Below are 22,205 nucleotides of genomic sequence, written 5' to 3'. Positions count from 1 at the left end.
GAAAATGTGGCTGTTGAAATGGAGCGTTGAAACATATCCTATGCAGACAAGCACACTTTTTTTCCAAGAGCACATAACAATAAACATGATCCTACCACATGGCTTGGAAAAACACACTCATTTTATTCCAAAGAATCGGCAGGAAAGCAGAAATTGTCCTCAACTGCCTTCAGTGGAAATGCTCATAGCAACGAACCCCAAATTTCCAACATCAGGCTCAAAGTTAATTTTAGAACAAAAATTCAAGAAGTAAATAAAATTCACTATTTAAATCACTGACAGGAGTAAATAAAAAGAAATAAAGAATTTGTGAAATTTCACAAAAGCATGACTTGTTATTAGATTTTTTGCCATGTTCCAAGCTCTCTGGCCCTACTTCAACTATGCAACTATGCTTTATACAAGAACTCCAAACCTCTCCTCTTGCCCAGGCCAATCACTGCTTTAAATAGCACTTTAACACAGAATAACTGCACTGTAACACAGTACGAGGGCTGCTCCGAAGTTAATGCCTCCTGTTTTGTGACGTTGGCCCACGATATTGATGGTATGGCAGTAGAGGTGGAACCTTCCCTCCAACATTCTGTTACATGTCGTTGTGGTGTGACAGATGGCAGCAGAGAGGCAGCCTGACACAATGGTGTCTGAGATGCAAGTGCAGAAGCAGCAAAGATGCATCACCGAGTTCCTCCATGTGGAAGAAATGGCACCCGGTGATGTTCATCAGTGCTTGAGCATTTATGCTTATGGAGACCAAACAGTAGATGTGAGCACAGTGAGGCGGGGTGGTGCTTCCCAGCAATGGTGACAGCAGCAGTGGGTCACCTCTACTGGTGCAGATTGTTATGAGTATGGCATGCAGGTTCTTACTGGTGGCAAAAGTGCACAGCTAATGGTAGTGACAATGTTAAAAAACAGTGTTTTGTAGCTGAGAATTTGCTCTATCAGACTGTTATTGTGCTCTTCATTGTTTTCATGGGAGTAAATAGGAGGTATTACTTTTGGAGCAACTTATGTCCACTCCTATCAGCTCGAAGATGTTGAGAAACAAGTTATTCCTTCATAGGGCTTATTTGCCCTTTCTAACATTTTAAACATAGCACCTGGGTTGAACTGCAGCTGACACAGGTAACTAAGCAGAAGTAATGGTGCTTTTCTCTCCCCTGACCAAGCTGCATTAAGTCATGGAGCACTCATGCTGATGGGGCTTGTTTGTAGTACCAGCAGCTCAGAGCTTCTAAACCAGAGAATTAAGCTAATTGTCAGGCAGTTCGTTTCAGACAGGTCTATCACCAACCTGTCATTGGTAAAATGGAGCATCATTTGTATTATCATTTACAGAATGAAGTCAATTGCTGTGAAATACATTTGGAATGTATAGCTATTTATAGCACTGAGGTACAGGTGAAGAGAAGAAAATCTTGCACTTTCTCCATTCCAGCCCATGGCTTTAGACCAGTGGAAAGTAAAATAAAACTTCACAAATAATAATAATAAAAAAGTACAGAACTTTACTTTGCTATTAGTTATTCCCACATAAATCAAGAATGTCTCCCCTAAAGGAAGCCTATTTATAGGGATAAAGGCCAGATATAAAGAAAACCAGCACAAGCCCAAGATATATTTATAATAAGCTGTATTTTACATTTATGTATACTTAGATATAAAAATAATACTCAGATATAATTTTTTTTTAAATATACACATATATAGTGATATGGTATTGGATTTTAAAATAGCTTTCTCAGAATTAACCTCTACTATATATAATACATTGCTAATATCAACTTGAACACACTGAGCACAAGTTATTTCCTCACAGGGCTTATTTGCCCTCTAAAATTTTGCTATCAATTTACAGTTCAGTCATGTTTTTACCCACAAGTCATGACATATGCATTGAATTGTCCTGGCTGGATAGGTTTGCATTTTCCAAATATTTATGTCCAGTTCTTTCAAATGTCCAGTTCTTTCAAATCAAATTAGGCAAAACCTTTTGAGGAAAAAAAATTGCTATGCATGTTCTCTCTCATGATCCACAACGAATGGATTTGGTAGCTCTGAACATATTGCCTGCACAACAAATAACATCCCAGAAGATCCCTTCTTGTAGTACTCTATGGCGTCATGTATTGAACCTTCCACCTAAGAGATTCTGAGACCAAGCTAAGGAGCCACACTTATTACTTATAATATTTTAAATCTTAAAAAAATACAAGATCTGTTGCTTATGAGGTACAGCCAAGGCAGTGCTCTAAAAAAAAAAAAAAAAAAAAAAAAGTTAATGCTAGAATACTGATTTGATCACTTTGGGGTATGTTTGAAAGAAAATTCTAAACCAGCCATTTATTAGTCGAGTCAATTTTGTTTTCAATAAAGATGGACTGCTCTCTAATGATTCTCTGTGCAGTATATATTACTAAAAAAGAAAGGAAAATTAGCATCGATTTATCTTTGTGACTGATTCCTTGGAAACTCTTGGGATTAACATACTCAATTAGGAATCCAAAATCCAAGAAGGCAATCATGGATTAAAGTTGATGAGACCAGCCTATAAGCAATTCTGACAACTTCTTCACACAACGGGGGGTTGAAATAGGAAATAAACTGTCAACGGAGCAGTGTAAACTATGAGCTGTAGAACAACCAAGAAGGAATTAGGATGTATTCTTAAAACAAAAAATAAACACATCTGTAGCCACTATTTGCATAATTCTGGATTAGGTTGCAACTGTATTTTATGATATTTCTACAAGTTTGGCAGGCTATTTCCAAGATCTGTTTTCTGGAACTATTGTTACTAAAGAATGCTTTATTGAACTGGGGCCTATGATGAGCCCTTTTGGGGGTGGAAAGGGGTAATGTCCTGTGTTGCCCTAGGTTTTCTGCTTCTGTGCATTAAAGCTGTATGTTAAATCTGAAAGAAAAAAATGTTAAAAAAAAAGTTAAAAAAAAAAGTATGTTAAGTGCAAGAAAATATGAGCACATAAGGCTAGTTTTTCTTAAAATTATGAAGAGGGACATTGCTGAGTATCATACACATATATTGCTTCTCGCATTGTGCCTATCACTGCACTTCCCAGGCCTGCAAGGTTTGTATTACAACTTCCACAAGCTTTCTGCATCTTTTAAACTGACTGACACTGCTCAAGTTGGAGAATTTGGATTCCTGTTATTTATTTATTTATTGAAGGTTTCAAAAATCAAATGAACAAGAAGAACAAAAAGAGACCTGTCTTTCTGCTAGGGTTTAGTTGCCTAGCTATCTATACATGCTAACACAGTAATGCTTCCGTTCCAGATAGGTGCAGATCCTGTAGCACATCTGACAGTCCTACACTGCTCCCTGCAACCACTGAGCAATCCATAAATGCCACCTAAATGGACATTACAGAGGTTTTCTCCTAAGCATCTGCAACCTACCTTCAGGACACTGAATCCCACCTTTTGTGCATTTGAAAGCACCTGTCCATAGTAAGTTACTGACCTGGGATATGATGAGAAGTCAAAAAGCTGAATTTTCAGGTCGCTACACAATCAGAAATGGCACATATTCCTGCTTTGTTTCATGATACAGAATTGCTGTAAGCCTACTGGACTAACCTAGCGTAAGCACATAGAAGTAAGGAGTATCAAATACCTGCCATAGTATTTCAACATGCAACTGAATAATTTGAATCTGTAAGCATGACAAGACAACTAGTTGCCTGTATTACTGTTACCCCCGCTCAGGAATTTTACAGCCAGATGTTCTCAATCTTAGCCTAACACTGGGGGGAAAACGTTGTTCTGTTATCTTTTTACAAAGTTGCTTTTTATGACAACAGTTATTGCACTCCAGTCCTCAACTTACTCCAACAATCCCCAGGCTTCAGGTTTTCTGTTGTCTGGCTATACCTCAGAGATGCAAAGCCGATTGGAAACAGAAGGCACGGTGATTTAAGTACAAGTCTGATTGTATAAATCAGGGAATAAGCACACAAATTCAGAGCTGTATGCTTTTTAGTATCATGTCAGATAGACCAATTTCTGCATGCTGTTTCGGTAACAGGACTAGAAAGAACTCCCATGCCTACTTTCTGCATTTTTAAACAAATCTGTTTGACAGGAAAGCATAAAAAAAGAGAAACAAGTCTCACGTAGCAAGAAGAAAAGATCTCATGTAGAAACATTTCATGTGCACTTTCACGGCTTGTGCTATCAGCAAGTCTGAGTGGAGACCACCAAAAACACAGGGAGCCCTTCACACCATCACAGTCAGATGGTGTTGTGCTTGTGACATTCCTGCTTTTCTTTAAAGTTTGCCTATCAAAGCATTGTGTTTACTTGGAACTTAATAAGATTTGAAAATTCAGCTCTAAATTAGAAACAATAATCCTATCATTTTGTCCTTTAGTATGTTTAGATGTTCCAGGCTGGATGTGGCTCTGGGCAGCCTGGTCTGGTGCTTGGTGACCCTGCATGCAGCAGGGGGGTTGAAACTCGATGATCATTGTGGTCCTTTTCAACCCAGGTCATTCTATGATTCTATGATATGATGATTCTATGGTTTATCTTGTTTAACACTGCTCTGGTGGAGGTTAAGACTTTCAGTCTCAACCTGCATAAAGAAATGGCGTTCAGATCCAGGCTTACAATTTATCTCTGGATACTTAAGGCAGAGGAGAAAATAACGCAGCTGCAAGTTAGGCGTGCTGTACACTCCCCCTCTCTTTGCATTCATTTCTGTTTCTTAGTTGAGCATCACACAAGATATCTTCCATGCTACTGTTTCCCCAGAACCATTCCCAAACGCCTTGAACTCTTACCTGCTATTACTGATATCACCTTTGATCTTGCTGTATTTCTATTCCTCCAAGCATGACATGAAAGCAACATTCCAGTATTCTTTTACATTCAAAATCAGCTATATTTCAAAGTTTTGATGTCATCAGGACAACTTTATATCATCTCCAGTGAAATATATCTGCTCAGCAGATGTGAAACAGATCTTTTGTTTTACTACTCAGTTTAAAGCCAGCTACAAAAGTAATTCTATGAGATGGTGCTATGTAATGATGCGCAGGTATTTGTCTGTCAAGTCCTAAAAAGCCATAACCTTGCAGTTGATCTTCTGTTTAAGGTAATCCAACAGTTTTTAGTGCACACTGCCCTAGCAATATAAGGGAACCAAAAAGAGGGCTTTGTATTGACATTTTTCCCCAGTAGGCATCTTAGTAACTTTCTAAATAGCTTTATTTCCAAGGGTGAGGACAGCACCTCTGTAACCATCATATCCAAGGGCTCCAGCATGAGCAAGAAACCACAACTAAAGAATTTTGGTTTCCAGGACCTGTTTTTCTTGTTTAGATTTGTATTATTTCATTGAGTTTTATACTTAAAAGCAAAGTCAAAGAGTGTCAGTTGAAGTACACCAATAAAGAAAAGCAAAGGGGAAGAGAAATTAGATCACAAAAAGTAGGGCAATACCAAGTTTCCAGATGTTATGCTAGACCAAAATCTCCAATCTGGCTGTTAACTACTTCAAAAGATTCAAAATTTACCTTTAATTCTTTTTTAAAGTCAAAAGTAGGAAGATCTTATTTTAAACCAAACAAGAGAAAATGCAATCTTTCTTTCATTTTCTCTGTAATAATCAGGCTACGAGGCCTGTCTTCTGTTATTAGCTCTCTAGCTGTGTGAAATACCTATGCAGATACATTTTAGTCATTGGCAAGGCAACTGAAACTAAACAGTTTACAGGGCCCAAGCACCTTCTACAAGGATCAGCCACTACAGGAAGGTAAACATCAGCTTCAACTCGGGAGCATCACTGAATAGTGAAGCCCATGATCACAGCTACCTGAATACACTTTCCACCAAATCCCAAATTCTTTATTTTAACTACCACTTTTCCCAGAAACTAAAGGAAAAATCATGAAATCAGTTGCCACAGTTTAGGTTCTCCTGGTATAAGAGTGTTTGGTATCAAGATGCACTTCTAAGTGTAGCACTTCTAACTGTTAGTACACCAAACTTGAGATGTCAGGAAAGGAGGTATTCTCAGGTGCTCATCACTGTTTAATTAACTCAAGTTTAATTTACTCTTTTACACATGCCTCTCCAACTTTTGTGTCCAGATATTCTGTGTGCTGAAGTTTGAGTACCATTTCTCTCTATGATACTTATAAAGTCTCAGGATAAAAAAGTCATGATGAAGCCCCAGTGCATCATTGCTGCAAAGTTCATTTACATAAGTCTTATTACTGTTATTCCTCAGGTGTTAAAGCTTCACTGAAATAAAGCAGACACAGTAACAAAGGTATAACTGACAGTCTGTCATATTGACCGATGTGCTTTTTGATTCAACTTTATAAATATTTACTCTGCAATCCTTTAGAAGATCAAGTTAGAATGTAGTTCAAGTCCAAATCCCCATCTCATTATAATGCTAAAAGAATATTCCCTGTGCATCACACATCCAAGCAGGAAGTTCGGGTAAATACTGAGCTTGTCCAGAGTACTGGGGAGCAATCAGGAACATAAAACATGCACTAGCAGCAGGGCAGTAGCACCGGGCACTGAACCACTATTATCTCAAGCTGAAGAATGGGTTCCCTTGAGAAGCTTCTTTCATACCACAAATTGATCAGTGCTTCAGAGCCTCATGGCAGAAATACAAAATAACTCAGCTTTCTTTATGTAAAGCTAAAAAGAGAATTAGAGGCCTCTTCTTTCATCCCCCTCAGACCTGCAGTATTCCCAAACTGGGGTCTCTTCAGTTTATAGTCAATTTGGCTAGTTTTATTTGGTTTTGGAGGCAAAGTTTCTCAAAGATACTAATGAAAGAAACTCACCATAGAAACTACAAACTGAGCTCTTCCCACCACTGTGGGTGTAGAGATTTCATCTTTTGCTCCATCTCCCATAAGCCTTAAGCTTGCTCCCAACTTGTACACACAGAGGAGTTAGCAAGGCATGGGGCTGAGGCCAGCTGCACTTTTGCAGTATTGGAAGGAACTGATTCCCACTCTTACTCAGGGAAGTCAAAAGAGCCAAAAGCTCATGTCCCTCAGCACAGCACACAGCAGAACTGAACACAAGCTAAGACAGAAAAGAGAAGGGAACATCTGACCTTACATCCTCAGAGCAGACTTGCATTTTATGCATCATATAGCAACATCTAATAAAATGCCTCCCCACAGAGAGATGATTAAGCTACCTCAGGTTGGAGGTCCCAGAGGCTTTCACCTCTCTTCAACCTCTTGCCCAGCTTCTCACAGGGTAGAATGTAATTTAGCTCTCCACTGAAAGTTCAGCAGCAAATGTAATATTTGAGAAGCAGGATTTTTGAAAACACTTTTCCAAATGAGAAAAGAATTTTAGAAGGAAAATGACAATCATGAAGCTACTAAGCATTCCCTGAACAATTCAGGAAAATACTATTTCCCACACTCAGTAAAAACCCCACTAGACAAGTACTTTATATTTCTCTTTCACAATAATGAATATCTCTCTCATCTCCAATAACACTTAAAAGCCACTACTAAAAAGCATAACTTGTGATCAGCCAAAATCAAGGACCATTTCAGAAAGCTATGCATAAATAAAATCTTAATTATAAGTATAAGCATGATGAAATTGCCTCAGACTGTGAAAGTGGCCTCCTCAGTAGGACAAGAACACACTTGTAAGATTTCAGGAGGAATGAAGATTTAAGTCTGGCAGAAAAACAGGCTAAAGAAGTGAAATACAAACAAGGACTGGATTCTTACAATATAGAAAAATGGACTTCTTGCACTCTTTTACAAATCTAAAGCTACTGTATACCAGACAACCGTCCTGTGCTCACCCACCACAGCAACACATTGTCATTATTTTGACAGCGTGCTTAACTCTGTACTGAAATTAAAAAAAAACAAGGTTAAAGCTAATTCAGAAATAGTTAACAGAGTAAAAATTACATGAGTTAATGGAGAATATCTGCACTCTAAGAGCCTAACACTGTGCATAAAAGATGACTGGACCCTGAGGGAGCTGGATATTCACACACTGATCACTGATTCTGCTAAAATATTATGCTGGTTGCCTGGTTATAAGTGTTCTAACTATTAACCTCATTCATGACTGCTTAATTGTAGAAATAGAGAAACGAACATATACACATATGGAAATATGAAACAAAAATTCCACAAAAAATGTAGAATTTGCTTTTTCAGACCAAGCGACCAACCCACGGAGTTCAAGTTCCTCTTGTATCTGAATGGACAATGAGGAACAATAAGAAAGATCCCTTCCTGGACCTTCTTAAATGTAGATTGTAACCTGAAGCATGAGATCACGCTCCTATCTAAGACACATGACGTTGACTTCATAGTATTATTCAACCTCCTTCAAAACCCAGTTTGATTACTTGACTTCTTCAGGCAGTGAATTTTACAAAACACAAGCAGTTATATTTTAAGTATTACTAAATCAAATGACCTGATTAATTTTATAATTTCACTGGTATTACAAGGCAATGCAACAGTTTGTAAATGGCAACAGGAAAACATGCCTGCTCTTTTAAGTAACCAAAGCCAACTAATTTCAGTTTTTTCTTTTAGAAAAAAAATAACTGAGGAGTAAGCACCTTCAAAGCCCATCCCTTTTGTTACTCCTACCTCAATAATATATAAAACCACATTCTTGTAGAAGCAGTAGAGTATGCACTTGGTAACTCGATTGTAACTCCAGGCTCCATGGACCAACAACAGTTTCTCCAAGTAGGAAAACTGAAACAGAGAAAACAAGTTTATACACATATGAAGAACTGTTTAATAAAAAAAAGTTAGAGTGAATTCTCCCACACCAAAAAGGCCTCAGATCAGCTATGAAAACTACTGAAGCACAATATTTGAATATTTCAGCAGCACACATATACAAAAAAAGTATGTCCTGACACAATATTTACTGAAAGTCTTTCCTGGCAACAAAATCCAACAAACACACAAAGTGTGTTGTCTTTAAACAGCAAAAAGCCTTCAATTAGTACCACTACCCGGTAGTGAAGTTAGACGAGGTTAATATTTGTCCTGTGGATTACGAATAAATGTGAACTCTTAATTTCATGTCAAAGATTTCTCTGTTTCAGGGCTTACAATGCTCAGGAACATCTCCTTTTTCTGTGTAAAATCAATAATCTCATCACTAGAACTGTCGTGAGCTGAAATAAAATGTAAACAAGCACAAAGCAGATGCATGCAATCTCTTATAGAGCATGAACACTTACATTATCAGCCCACTAAAATGTATGCAATCATGCTATAAGGCCATTTTAGATTCTCTATATCAAGAAGGAGCCCAAAAAGACAAGTAAATGAATCTAGGGATTGTAAAAATAGAACTTTTTTTTTTTTTTTTAAACATAGAAGTAGTCTCCCAGTGCAGCCTAAGAAATGGGTAATATCTCATCTTGGCTTTGTCAGTGAACTTTTTCTATGGCCTTCAGCTCTCCTCTTTTGTCCAGCTATAGAGGGATCAAACTGGGGACTTCATTTACTGTTCAGCACATGTGAACCTGAGGGGTTCTTGGACATAAAGGCAAGAACACTACTTGCTTTGCTTCCTTTTCAATGGAAAAACTTGATAGTAAAGACTGACTTCTTAAAAGTAGATTCTAGCTCAGTCATTTTAAAAACTTACTTGAGACTTTGAAAGCTACAGTAATGAATTAGAACTGTCATGAGAGAGCTCTGCTCCCATGATTTCCAGCACAGAAATCACTGAACCACAAATCCTCTAAGAACAATCTTTCTGACATGCATTAGCAACGTGGATTTCTTAGGATATGCCAGCAAGAAAGGAGGAAAGAAAATAAAAGTGAAAGCAGCTTCGTGGTTCAGCCCCTGCCCAGCCTGAATCAGAACTGAAAGTAGGACACTTAGAAGGGAGCAGCTAATATACGAGTCACCTACTGCCTCAGTTAATCTGTGGCATTTTTGTAGCTTTATTCCTCAAAACTACATGACAAAACATCAGTAATGATGGGAAGATCCCCATCACATCCTGACAAGTGGCCCCCAACACCTCCTGCAGAGAACAGAGAGTTGGATGCACCCTAAAATATTCCCTCTCTGCTGAATCTGAAGAGCGACTGTCTCACATGAGGCTCCTTCTGCAGCTCCAGGTTGGACAAATCCCACCATTAACTGCTCTTTAATCTCTGTTGTCACAAAGATGAATCCACTCCATTGCACAGTGAGAGACATTAGTAACCTAAATAAAACAATTCCAAGCCTATTTGCAGTGATAAGAAGTACTATTAAGATGTAGCAAGAAATTAAATTTTTGATGCTGATCGCTGTAACGGTGTAAATGCACAACTAGTGGCACACTCAAGTATCACCATGGGTGATAGAGCCCTTCTAAGACATTGCATTTGTTTGGGCACTGCTACATTCATGGGTTTTTAAAGGAGACATGAATGTTTGTCTAAGGAAGAAGTTGCTCTAGTTCAGAAAAGGTAAAGTTCTCCAGACACCAGAAGCTCTCGGGATTAAGATGATAAAGCTTTTTACTGGGGAAAGTTTTTAAATTCTACTGCTCTCTAAGTCTCTCTAAGCAGTTAGGTCGTTTGGTTTGGGAATTCTCTAAACATGGATCACTGGTGCAAGATCATTTAAAGGGGAAAGGATGATTCCAGCAGATGCTCCTTGTACCTGTGGAAGTTATTTGGAGCAGAGTCAGATGTAAGGTGCCTTTTTATTTTTGTTTGGTTTATGCTTTGATTCCCCCTGGAATCCTGAACGAGTTTATATTGAGACTTTCACTTCCATAAGTGCCTACTTCTGGCACCACTGTATTTGAAATCTCATTTGAACATGAGATGCTACATTAGAGTGGTCGTTTTAAATTACTCAATAAGAACATACTCTGCCTTCAAGGCATGCACACACAGTAACACTTCAGTGGGAGTTATATGTCTTCACTGAAAGAAATATACCCCACGGAGATCAAGTTTTTCTTTTGAACATTTTTTTGAAACATAACCGCACACTACTAGTCCTCTCTGTAAGAGGGATTCTTTGACATCTTTTCTAACATAAACCTTTCTTAAATAATCAAAAAAATACAGTTCCATAGTATTTCACCAATTTTTGAAAGTTTAAACTCTGTGCTCATGTGACCAGCTTGTATTTCACATGGAATTAAGAAGATTCATTGCTATTGTCATTAACTCCCTGGCTGGAGTTTAAACCAAGAAAAACTAATTTCCCTAATTTTAACATTAAGTCTAAAGACATGGGTTTTCTTTTTGGTAATTTAGAAGCAACATGTGAACGTGAAGATTTAAGATTTAATGTTGCTGCCACCAATGCAAAAGAAATCAAGCGTGTAGGACATGCTATTTGCCCCTTTGTGGACAAAACTCTCACTGCTTTGCTTACTTCGTAAAATGGAAGCAATCAGTGTTCTGAGGAAATGTAGATAAAGAGCATTCAATTAAGTTATGTAGTAGAAGCAATGTATAACCTACAGAAGCTAGAATAGGAATCATTGCAAGATACCAAAGACTATTCCTATGGCAGTTCCTATAATTTTATACACTGTTTATTATGGAATAAGCCATTGGTGAAACAGCTTGAAATTTTCTTAATAAATTTAGAAGGTCTTAGTTATTCAAACCTGAAATGCATGGTGCTTCATCTGACCACGAAAGGCTATACAGCAGCAATACAAGGATGCCACTTGGCTTCACAGCACAGTTAGCACATTAAAGAGTTATTTGTCCAAATAATATCATTATTATTACACCTTTTTAAAACCTCACGTTCTACTGAAACTACCAGAAAAAAGTAACATTTCGTATCAACTGGTAGAACAAATGTGGCTATACTCTAGCAGATGGGAACAGCAGCTGATGCACAGAGATAACTGAAGTGTCAATGGATCATCTCTGCTTCTTGCCAGCTCTCATTCAATCTTGCCCTGTGATCAGTCTCAAAAACAACACAGGGAACCTGAACTGTAAACAGTATTCAGAAGATGTCCGTCTACTGAAGTACCTCCTTCCTTACTTAGCTTTATATAATCCTACAGCTCAGTTCCTTCAATTAAACAAGAAAGGTTCTTCTACTTCCCTCTTTAGCTGAAGTAATCAGGGTTGAATTTCATAGGACTGTGTTGGGAGCACTCACCCAAATCGTGTTCAAAATAACATACCTAAAATGAAAATACTGCTCAACTCTTCAGGACTGTGAACAATTCTTGGATATGTCATGGGGGTGGAAGGAATATAAAAGGAAAACATGTCTCAAAATAAGAATTTCCAAACAGTCACACTCTTACACACCTGTTTGTAATGCCTATTCATAGTAAGGGAAAAGGACTTTCACGAGAGAGATAAGTTGCACTTAAAGCATGTCAGCTTAAGCATCACAAAGTGCCCTTCCCTGATTATTGAAGAGCCAAGCCATTACACGGCCAGCAGAAGGAAACTGAAGCTTCCAGGGAAGACAGAGTTTTGCTGCGAAGTGCGCAGAAATCAAAACAATGGATTCCAAAACTATATCACAGGTATTTGTTTTAGATGCTGCCTTGAAAAAGGAAATGATCTGAGATTCTCTTAGCTCTAAGGCTAAGAGAAGACATTGAGCACTACATGGCCACATAGTGGGGTCTCTGACATAGGATATGGCAACTGGATTTTTTTGCCACTGACCTGTGCAATGGCATAATCCGAGCAATTGGTTGCCTGCATGCCCTCATTGCCACTGATCCCTACTCCAACATGAGCGGTCTGGATCATTCCCACGTCGTTGGCACCATCCCCAATGGCAAGTGTTATGGCATTCACATGTTTCTTTACCATGTCTACTATTTCAGACTTCTGTAGAGGAGATACTCTGAAAAGGAAAGAAAAATGTGTCAGTTTCTCACATGCTGAGTTACGTGCCTTTTCCAAAAGGACAGCTGTCACCTACATTTAGAAATAATCAAAGGGCAGTTCTGGAAAGTTTCTTTATTCAACAACTAAGCTTCAGAACCTGTGCCAAACCATTTCAGAAAGAGAAAGCAGCTTTAAAAATAATTTTGCATTTGCATAAAATACGAGAAGGTAATGATTAATATAAGACCAAGCAGACATGAAGCATTTTCAAGCTTTCCTTCCATCCCCCAGTGCCATCTGAGGCACTTTGGTGTAAACCAAGGGCATCATAGTGGGAACAGTGGAGAAGGGATTTTCCTCTCCAGCAACCACAGCTTACAGATCAATAGTGCACCTCCATTCAGAAGAAGGCAGACCATAAATAAATCCATGTGAAGTGTTTTCAGCCACTGAGATGCTGTAGGCTTACCTTATTCCTTTTTTCAGCTTATTTTCCCCCTTGCAAGCCCACTTTTCTTCTCCGATTATTCACTTTGTATCAAAAAAAAAAAAAAAAAAAAAAAAAAAGCTTTCTCCCTGATTTCCCATATGTCCTCCATGCTGGTACCGTACTGGCTTCAGTGATGATGTTAATTCCAATTCAAAAACCAACTGAATACAAAAACAAACCATCCAACACCTGACTACTACCAGGTATTACTCTCATCGGGATTTTCAGCAGTCACACTAACATGACCCTTCTCTCATTTTTATATCAGTTTCAGTTTGATAAAAATTCATGGAATTCAATGGTGTCTAAACCAGGGAAGTGGAAAAATAAGCAGGACTAGGTCACTAAATTAGATGAGACATCCAAAATATGTTTTTTTCTATGAAAAAGGTGGATCAGGTTACCAAATCATATGAGGTATTCTGGAAATACCTACATGTAGATTAAATATTTCCATTCTAAGCCCATCTGTACAAACAACTTTAATCCCTTTCTCCATCAGTTTCAGTTAAAATTCCAAATTATTTTTTATTCCCTCAAATAATGCCTTAGACATAACTTTCCACATCTCAAGTCACCCACACAGCATTCAACAAAATGAATGTAACTGATACCTGAAAGCTTTACTGTGAAAATGGGGGAGAATGGAGAGCCTGGGGAATTGGAAAAATGGAAGCTTTTTATACAGCATTTTTTCAGAGTCCAGATCCCTTGAGAGCAACTTGCACAGCTTTCACAGAATCATTAAGGTTGGAAAAGACCTCTAAGATCACCAAGTCCAACTGTCCACCTACCACCAATACTGTCACCAAACCACGTCCCTAAGTACAACATCTCCCCTTTCCTTAAACACCTCCAAGGACTGCGACTCCACCACCTCCCTGGGCAGTCCATTCCAATGCCTCACCACTCTTTCTGAGAAGAGATTTTTCCTAATATCCAACCTGAACCTCCCCTGGTGCAACCTGAGCCCATTCCCTCTCATCCTATCACTGTTACCCAGGACGAGAGGCCAACCCCCACCTCACCACAGCCTCCTTTCAGGCAGTTGTAGAGAACAATAAGGTCTCCCCTGAGCCTTCTCTTCTCTGGACAAGAACAAGGCCAGTTTGCATTCATTTAGTTTTCAGTTGTAAGGCAACAGAAATACTCATTAATTGTCAAATAAACTGAATGCCCATATATAAATAAATTTGTGAACTGTTACCTAATGCATACAGAGCATGCTTTTTACCCTCTACATCAAATGAAGCCCTACAGAGTCACTAGAGCTAGGTAACACCCAGTTAAAGACTAATGACTTCAATATACCGAGTAAAAAAGACAACTAAATGAGCCATAGCAAAAACTAGAAATATGCTTTAAACACCAAAAGTCTTTCTGCATTCAGTTTAAGTTGAAATCTAAAATAAGACTTTAGCACAAAGAGTTACCTGATTGCAGTCACTTATTTTAATTGAACTCATGCTAACAAGCACCTTCTTGGTTCTCCCCCCTCTCTCAAGTACACCGTCACTCTCCTGGGAACGTGCTTTGCTGCACAAAGTATAACTACAAAAGTTGTGAAGCGAGATGGCTGCTCATTTCCTGGGGGGTTTACACCCCTCCCAACTCACTCTCTGCTCCCAGGCCCCTTCCGCTCCTGGTAATCTGTTTGGTACCAGTGCTGCCCTGGATGACATTAATCCCCTTTAGCCAGATGATCAGAGCTGCAGTTCATTTCCCACATTTGATAGACAGCCTACATGAATAAGAGGAAGATTATAGCGCAGGACACGATTAACCTGAAGCTTCCCTCAGGTGGTATCATGGAAGAGGAGGAGGAAAAGCCAAGTTCACAAAGATTCTTGGACAAATGAGTAAGTTCAAAGTAAAAAGCGCAAGGAAAGAGCCAACTACTTTGGAGAAAAAATTTGCAGCAACATGCAACTATTGGTAATTATCCTTTTGATGGAACATCCCTGTCTTTCACTGCAGAGCTTACGGCAGCAATATCGGGATGTAAGCCTTGCCTTGATATATACCCAAATAAGAATTAAGATGTGAGCAAAACATCAGCTGCATCACAATCTTCTGCTTACTCATGCATTACCCAGCCACCCAGCAATGTCTCACAGTGGTATTTAAAGTGAAACTCAAAGGCATTCACTGCAAGTATTTATGCATAAATTATTTTTACTGTCTCTGCTTTCAAAACGGAGATAATCAACTTAGCCTAGACCAGTTCTCTCTTCTAAGCATATTCCTGGGAAAAGAAGTCACAGTTCAGATACCACGCTTACAGGAGCAGGAAAGCACACTTGTGAGTGCGCTCTTGAAAGGGTAACAGCTGGTATGGAAAATGGAACGTTCTCCTCTGTCTCAAACCTGCTTGGTCTTATCTTTAACAGATTACTACAGAAAGCAGTTTGCATCCTGAGTGAGATGACAGACACCTTGATGTCACGTTACTTCCCCCGCTGTGGGACGGGTGAAGGCAATGAGGACACAAAGCATTGTGCCTTGAGAAGGAGCTGGGGGAGAAGCACAGCCCAGAGCCAGGGGCCCTCAGAAAGATATGAAACTAGTTAACCTCGTGTCACTGAAATCCATAAGGGAACTGTGGAAGAATGTAACATTCAAAAGTTTTCAAGTTAAGCGCTCCTGTACCACAGAGAGCAGTGATAACACTGGTGCCCACAGAGCACACCGTAGGTGGCTTTCCTGACTCCTGCAGAGGAGCTCTCAGCAGCTTTAAAACCTCCACTCTGCCTCTGTGAGCAAACGTCTTACCCGATTTATTTTCTTATTCAGAAAAAAAAGATCTACTCAGCATTTTGCCAGAAAGTTTGCTCAGCTTTGCTTTAATTCTTTAAAAAGAGAATTCTAGCAAGGGTTAAGAATTTTCAAGATCTATATTTTTTTTAAACCAGGAGTACTTCAGGGACAATCAAAGAAGCTCATCAATTCCTATTCATGAAAGATAAATCAAAAAAAGTAAAGTAATAATATTTTCAAAAATAAATATAAAATATTTTGTTTAGAAACAATATTTCTAAAAACTGACAAATAAAAAGAAAGCATTAAATATCTATTTTAACAAGCAAAGTAATACAAAGAGAGTTTTAGCTAAATTTTTTAATGTACTGCACCTGCTTTAAATCAGTCAATTCCATTACTCTACTTTTTGCAATCTGTCAAGTGATGTATTTCTCTTACTCCCGAAGTCCATACAGAACATCACAGCTAAAAATGCAATGGGAAGGACACAGTCAGCACAACCAGCCCTCTGTCACACAGTTCAGCTCCATGCTCCACACGATACTACTGCTGATAGGAAGTGAGAAGGAGCTTCTTAACTCCGTCTCTGCACATCTGCACTTACTGGATAGTTATAGATATATCAGAGCAATTGATGGCAACTGTGAGAAGTGCTATTTACAAAAGCCCTTAAGCTACAGCTGCATCTTAGCAGATGCTTCAAAGTGTACAGAGAAACCACAGATGGGAAATATAAGTGCAATATTTTAGTACCAATAGGCTTTTGTTTATCACATTCAAGTCTGAAGGACCAATTGAAGATGAGGTCCTGCTGAAGTCAACAGTATATAAGAAAGACATGATCAATATAGAACAAGATCAGGTAATTTATAAGAGATCATCTTATAATCAAACTGTATTACAAGGTCATCTCCCTCCTGTACTTGCAGGGCCAGCAGCCCCACAAACCCCTCCACACCCAAGCAAGGCACAGCTTGATACCGGTTATCTTCATTCTATTCTCCCTTTATGCATTGGTTTTTTTTTAGACCAAGGATACTGGAGCAGTTCTGTTGCAAACTGCATACGTCTCCCACCTCTGATTCAATGAAATATATCCTTTTAAAATATTCTTACTATCGCTTAAACTTAATTTGTGAAAGAATAAGGAAGACAGAAGGAAGCTGTTTCAAGTATTACGTCTTCCTGCTTCCACGCTGTAACAGTGTTTAACACAGACATCAATGTCTTCAACATGAAACATTAATTTGATATTCTGCTTCCTTGAAATGCCTCGTTAATGCAACACAAGAGGCTCTCAAGAGCCTACCTTCATGACACTGAACATGATTTTACCCTGTTCTATCGTAAAATTACCTCAAAATGCTCAGTGACCTCATCTTCAGTACAGGCAGAGAAGGGAGACAGCCCAGAAAAGGCTGAGAGCTATCAATAATATTGACATTTAAGCATATGCACTGATCCTCTGAAAGAGAAGCGTGGTATATTAATGCACCACTGCAAGTAAGGAATGTTGCCATGACATCATGTTTAGCAGCCTTTAATTAGATATCGATTTCTTCTGACACACGCCGGTGTGCAGATTTCAACCACGTGTTAGCAAAGGAGGGATGGTTTTGAATTACATCTGTGATGCTGTGAGGCAACTTGCTCTAACCTATCCCGATAGAGTAATCTGTGCAGAAGGATAATGAACAAAAGCACTCACATACATTGACTAAAAAGCATTACACCAAATGCTTTTCATTTACAGAGTGATCCAAATGTGCTCTGCCTGCTGGCATCTAGATTTTGCAGGGACTGGCTCTGGAACAGCACTTACATCTCTAGTCAGATAGATTCCTTTGGTGCTTTTTTATGAACTATCCATCAGCTCACTTAGTGCTGTCTCTAAAGCTGTTAGTGTTTCTGAAGGAGACATCTCTATCTGCTACTCACAGTACTGTGCTCTTATAGTCAATGGAGAGACACTGGCACTTCTGGAGTGCAATCCACCTGTCCTGTTTTAGATATGTAATGGTAGAGTTCCCCTCCTCTTAAAAATTCCCCTTCCTCCCTACAGCACGGTGAAGGGTCTGAAAGAGAAAAGCTCACACAAAGATGCCTGCATCAGACAAGATGAAGGCCATCTTACAACAGTGTTAAATACTACCCAAGTGCACAAGCTTTTATGGGGGTTGAAACACCTCCTCCCTCCCTCTCCACTGCTGCTGAACAAACTGATCTACAATGTCCTCCTTCCCTTCTCTTACAACTCCCACTTTTTGACTGCGCCCCAGCTCTTGCCACACTATTCTCCTGATCCCATCCCTTCTGAGCACAGACGACCCAAAGTCTTATCAAAGCTCTACCAGCTTCAGTAGAAACAACCACAGCTTCATCACACTTGCCAGCTGCGAGCACGCTTCTGCACACTGTAGTCATTGCTACTGAGCAGGTCATCCTCCAAACTGCCTCACTGGCACAACTCAATCAGACTGACTTCAAGATTATTTTCAAACATTAAAAAAAAAGGTTTAGATCCTGTTTTCCTCACCATAAGTCTCTTTGCATCTTATTGTAATCACAAAGAAGTCTTACTTCAGTTTTATAACCTGATACACTGAATCACATACTGACTTTTTGAACAATGTATTAACTCAGAAATTTCAGGTTATCCAGGACAGGATTTCCAATGCTGAGAGAGGCTCTGTATCACCCCCTTCCCCCTCACCATGTACATCCTCATAGAACACTTTGCTGTTCTTTTCAAAATAATAGGCAGTTCTTTCTGCTTTTCTTTAGGTATAATATAAATTTCTTCTCAATATCATAGAATCAGAATCATTAAAGTTAGAAAAGACCTTTTAGATCATCCAGTCCAACCGTCAGCTCATCCCCGTCATGCCCACTGACCCCACTCCTCAGTGCTACAATCCACATGGTTCTTGAACACCACCAGAGACAGCAACTCCACCATCTCCCTGGGCAGTCTGTGCCACTGCCTCACCACCGTCTGAGATGAAAATTTTCTTAATATCTAACCTGAACTTCCCCTGGCACAACTTGAGGCCATTATCTCTCATCCTGTCTATCTATCTATCTGAAATACAAGGCTATCTTTGTAGTTACAAAGCCACTGAATTACAGTCTTGTGTGTGTGACTGAGGAGCACAAACTCCTCAGTGTTCATTTATTACCTTTTTATCACAAAATTAAGGATATTCTTTTTTAATACGTATATGGCATTGTGTTTGTTTCTTTGTGTTTTCTTTTTTACTATCATTAGAGAATTCCCCACCTGCATTCCATTATCTCCACAATTCATTCATCACTCAGTTGCCACAGAAGTGATCTCCACAGGGCAAGGACTACGAAATAATCTCCATAAGCTGGATTCACTTATTTAGCAGCATGACACGATGCACAGCGCCAGAGCGAATGCAGGGTTAAGTTTCAAGTCAGCATCTTTGTCCCCTTTGATATCCCTCTGCCTGTTTCTCTCGATTGCCATTCTCCCAGCCTGCTTTACATACAGGGTGAAGATAAAACAAGAAAAACCTACTTTGGGAAATGAATCATTTGGAAAGTGATGAGTTAGCACAAACATGGAGTTGAATGGGAGACTGCTTTGCATTTTTAACTATAACGGTCGCTAGTGGCAACAGTTATAATGCATTTTTAAAGTGAAACTAATGTATCAAATTAATTTTGAGCTTTCCTCACCCCAAGCTGATTAAGGCACTTTCATTTCCATGCTAATCAGGCTGAGCAGTTCACATGCAGCAGAGAAACCTCTCTTTTCCTAATGACAGAGCAAAAACCTGTCAATCTGAAGCACATCGAGTTCTGCCTTCATAACCTTCAGCACACGCACAAAGAGAGAGCACACACGTCTCACAGCACAGCTGCTTACTGAATTTTGTAACACTTGGTGAAATTAGGTGACAAGGGCCACCCGTGGCCACTAATTGGCCCTTCAGCCATGGAGAGAGGCCAACATGGAACCACAAGTTTCCCTCTGAGTGCTATCTCTGGCATCAGAGAGCCCTGTGGCAGCACTGAGCACAGCGTGGGCAGCGTTGCAGCTCCAAGATGCCAAGTGCAGCAGCTCCAGACAGTGCTACCACTGCAGGACCAACCTCACGCCCAAGAAGCACTTGCAGGGAAGGAAGATGGAATGAGACATAGCTAACAGATTGGAGACAGTTAGCTATTTCAGTGTTCCAAGCACTAACAGGTGTATTTCTTCATTTGGAGCACTAGTAACTCTGTATGACTCATTTTCCTCCCCCCTCTGAAGAAATAACTCCTGGAATTTAAAATGAAAACACACATAAGAGACTGACTTGCAACTGGGAATTACTTCCCAAAGGCACAGGCGATCTGAATGGCAGGCTCCCAAAACAGTCAGGCAGTCCCAGAGAAGTTATCTTACCCAGCAACTATCAGTATGTCATGCTGAGGGGTCATAAACCACCACGAAAGTGCTGCCTATCTGTAAAAAAGGGACATTTTCCATTTCAGAATTATTGGCACAGCCCAGAAGTCAGAATGCTGTTGTACCAGTGAAGAAAGATGAGCCCCTTCCACATTTTTTTCATGACAGCGTTTGAGGCCAAGGTGTTTCCCATCCTTCCCCGGAGCCTGGTCTCTAAGAAGAAAAAAAGGGTTGAGTCCTTAAACCCTAGACATTTGGGGGGAAAAAAAAAAAAAAAAAAAGGAATTTCTAGGATTAAAGCTCTTAACAGTTGGGGAAGTTGAGCATGAGGGTGTTCACAATGAGATTATTAAAAACAAAAGCAAACAGGCCACATTTAGGTAGAAAAAATATTGGCACCTAAAGTCTGACGGGGATGAACTCCCTTTTATTTCTCAGTCTTGGTGAACTACTAAGTCTGCGCTCTGTTCAAAGGTAGGTTAAATATTAACTTAGAAAAAACATTCAAAGCATGCTCGCTATGCATGAGGGTGGTCAAACATGAAGGGGCTCCCAGAAGGGTGGCTGATGCTCCCAAGCCTGTCAGTGCTCAGGGGACATTTGTGCAAGGCCCTCAGCAACACGCTTTATCTTCTGGTTAGCTCTGCAGTCACTGGGCAGTTGAATCCATGATATTTGTAGGTCCAGTTCTGAACTCTTCTGTTCTCTGCTAGAATGCAAGCTGCAAGAAAGTATATTTAACAACAGCCTCTACACCTCAGGCTCACTCCAAGCGACACAGCTAAGGAAAGAAGTAGGGAAAGAGGGGGGAAATAAATTTAATATTCTAGAGAACAGTCAGATTAACTCAAAGCACTGCAGTATATTATATAGAGTAGAAAGGTGATCTTTCTGTGTTCAGTCATAATCTATATAAATTAATATGACCAAATTACAACAGAAAAAAATTCATAGTAGTGTCTCTGTCAGTCAGGCATTAATTGGGCACACAGACCTCTCTAACATAGTTTCAGTGCATACCTGTCCTGGCACAGACAAGCTGCCCAGTGCAGATAAATCCCTATGCTGGGGGGCTGGACACAGCTGTATGGGATTTGTCCCACCATACCGTTGTTTGCTCCTCCAGTGGCTCTGGAACCATCACCCCCAGCTCCCAGCGTGCCATGGTTCTCTCCTTCTATACCGTGAAAAGTTCCCTGCAGTCCTATCTGCTTTGCCAAAGAACTGAGCATCCTTCTACGTTTTCAATATATTCACATCTCAGGGAGTGTTTCAGTATTCAGGTTTAAGCTTCAAGAAATGCCTTGCAGTTTGTGAACCGAACAGCGATGCATAGCAGCTGCAAAGCAAAACAGCCAAACAAAAGAGACTGCACGGTAAACGGAGCACACACTGGGGCCCTGCATGTGAGTTTGAAGCTTCTTTAAAGAGTTTCAGGACTCTTCTGCAGAAGATGACATGAAGCTGATGCCCCACATCACAAGCAGAGTGTGAGTGCATCACTTCTGCAGGACAAGCTGCCACAGCCCACTGTTCATGCTGACTCCTTCACACTCCCATTTCACAGCATGGGCACAGTCTAAATGTTTTAACACAAGCATAAAAACCCAGCAAACTCACCTCCGTTTTTTAGCAGTTGCACTGACTTCTGCATTATGCTTGCAAAATTACACTTAGTTTTAAAG

General features: G+C 39.7%; 1 protein-coding gene across 5 annotated transcripts in view; it reads right to left on the bottom strand.

The window, feature by feature from the left end:
• Positions 1 to 22,205, bottom strand: part of ATP8A2 (ATPase phospholipid transporting 8A2) — a 323,927-nt gene that overhangs the window by 132,846 nt on the left and 168,876 nt on the right. For all 5 annotated transcript variants that reach the window (XM_085216143.1, XM_085216142.1, XM_085216144.1 and 2 more), the window contains 2 exons: positions 12,683 to 12,866; positions 8,643 to 8,753 (listed from right to left, as the gene is read on the bottom strand). In XM_085216143.1, the coding sequence (XP_085072269.1) occupies positions 8,643 to 8,753; positions 12,683 to 12,866 (295 nt within the window). The remainder of the gene's footprint in view (positions 1 to 8,642; positions 8,754 to 12,682; positions 12,867 to 22,205) is intronic.

This window comes from Meleagris gallopavo, chromosome 1, assembly GCF_905368555.1.
Source record: "Meleagris gallopavo chromosome 1, MGAL_WU_HG_1.1, whole genome shotgun sequence".
NCBI lineage: Eukaryota > Metazoa > Chordata > Aves > Galliformes > Phasianidae > Meleagris > Meleagris gallopavo.
The sequence above is the reverse complement of the archived record's forward strand: the minus strand, read 5'-3'. Positions and strand labels throughout refer to the sequence as shown.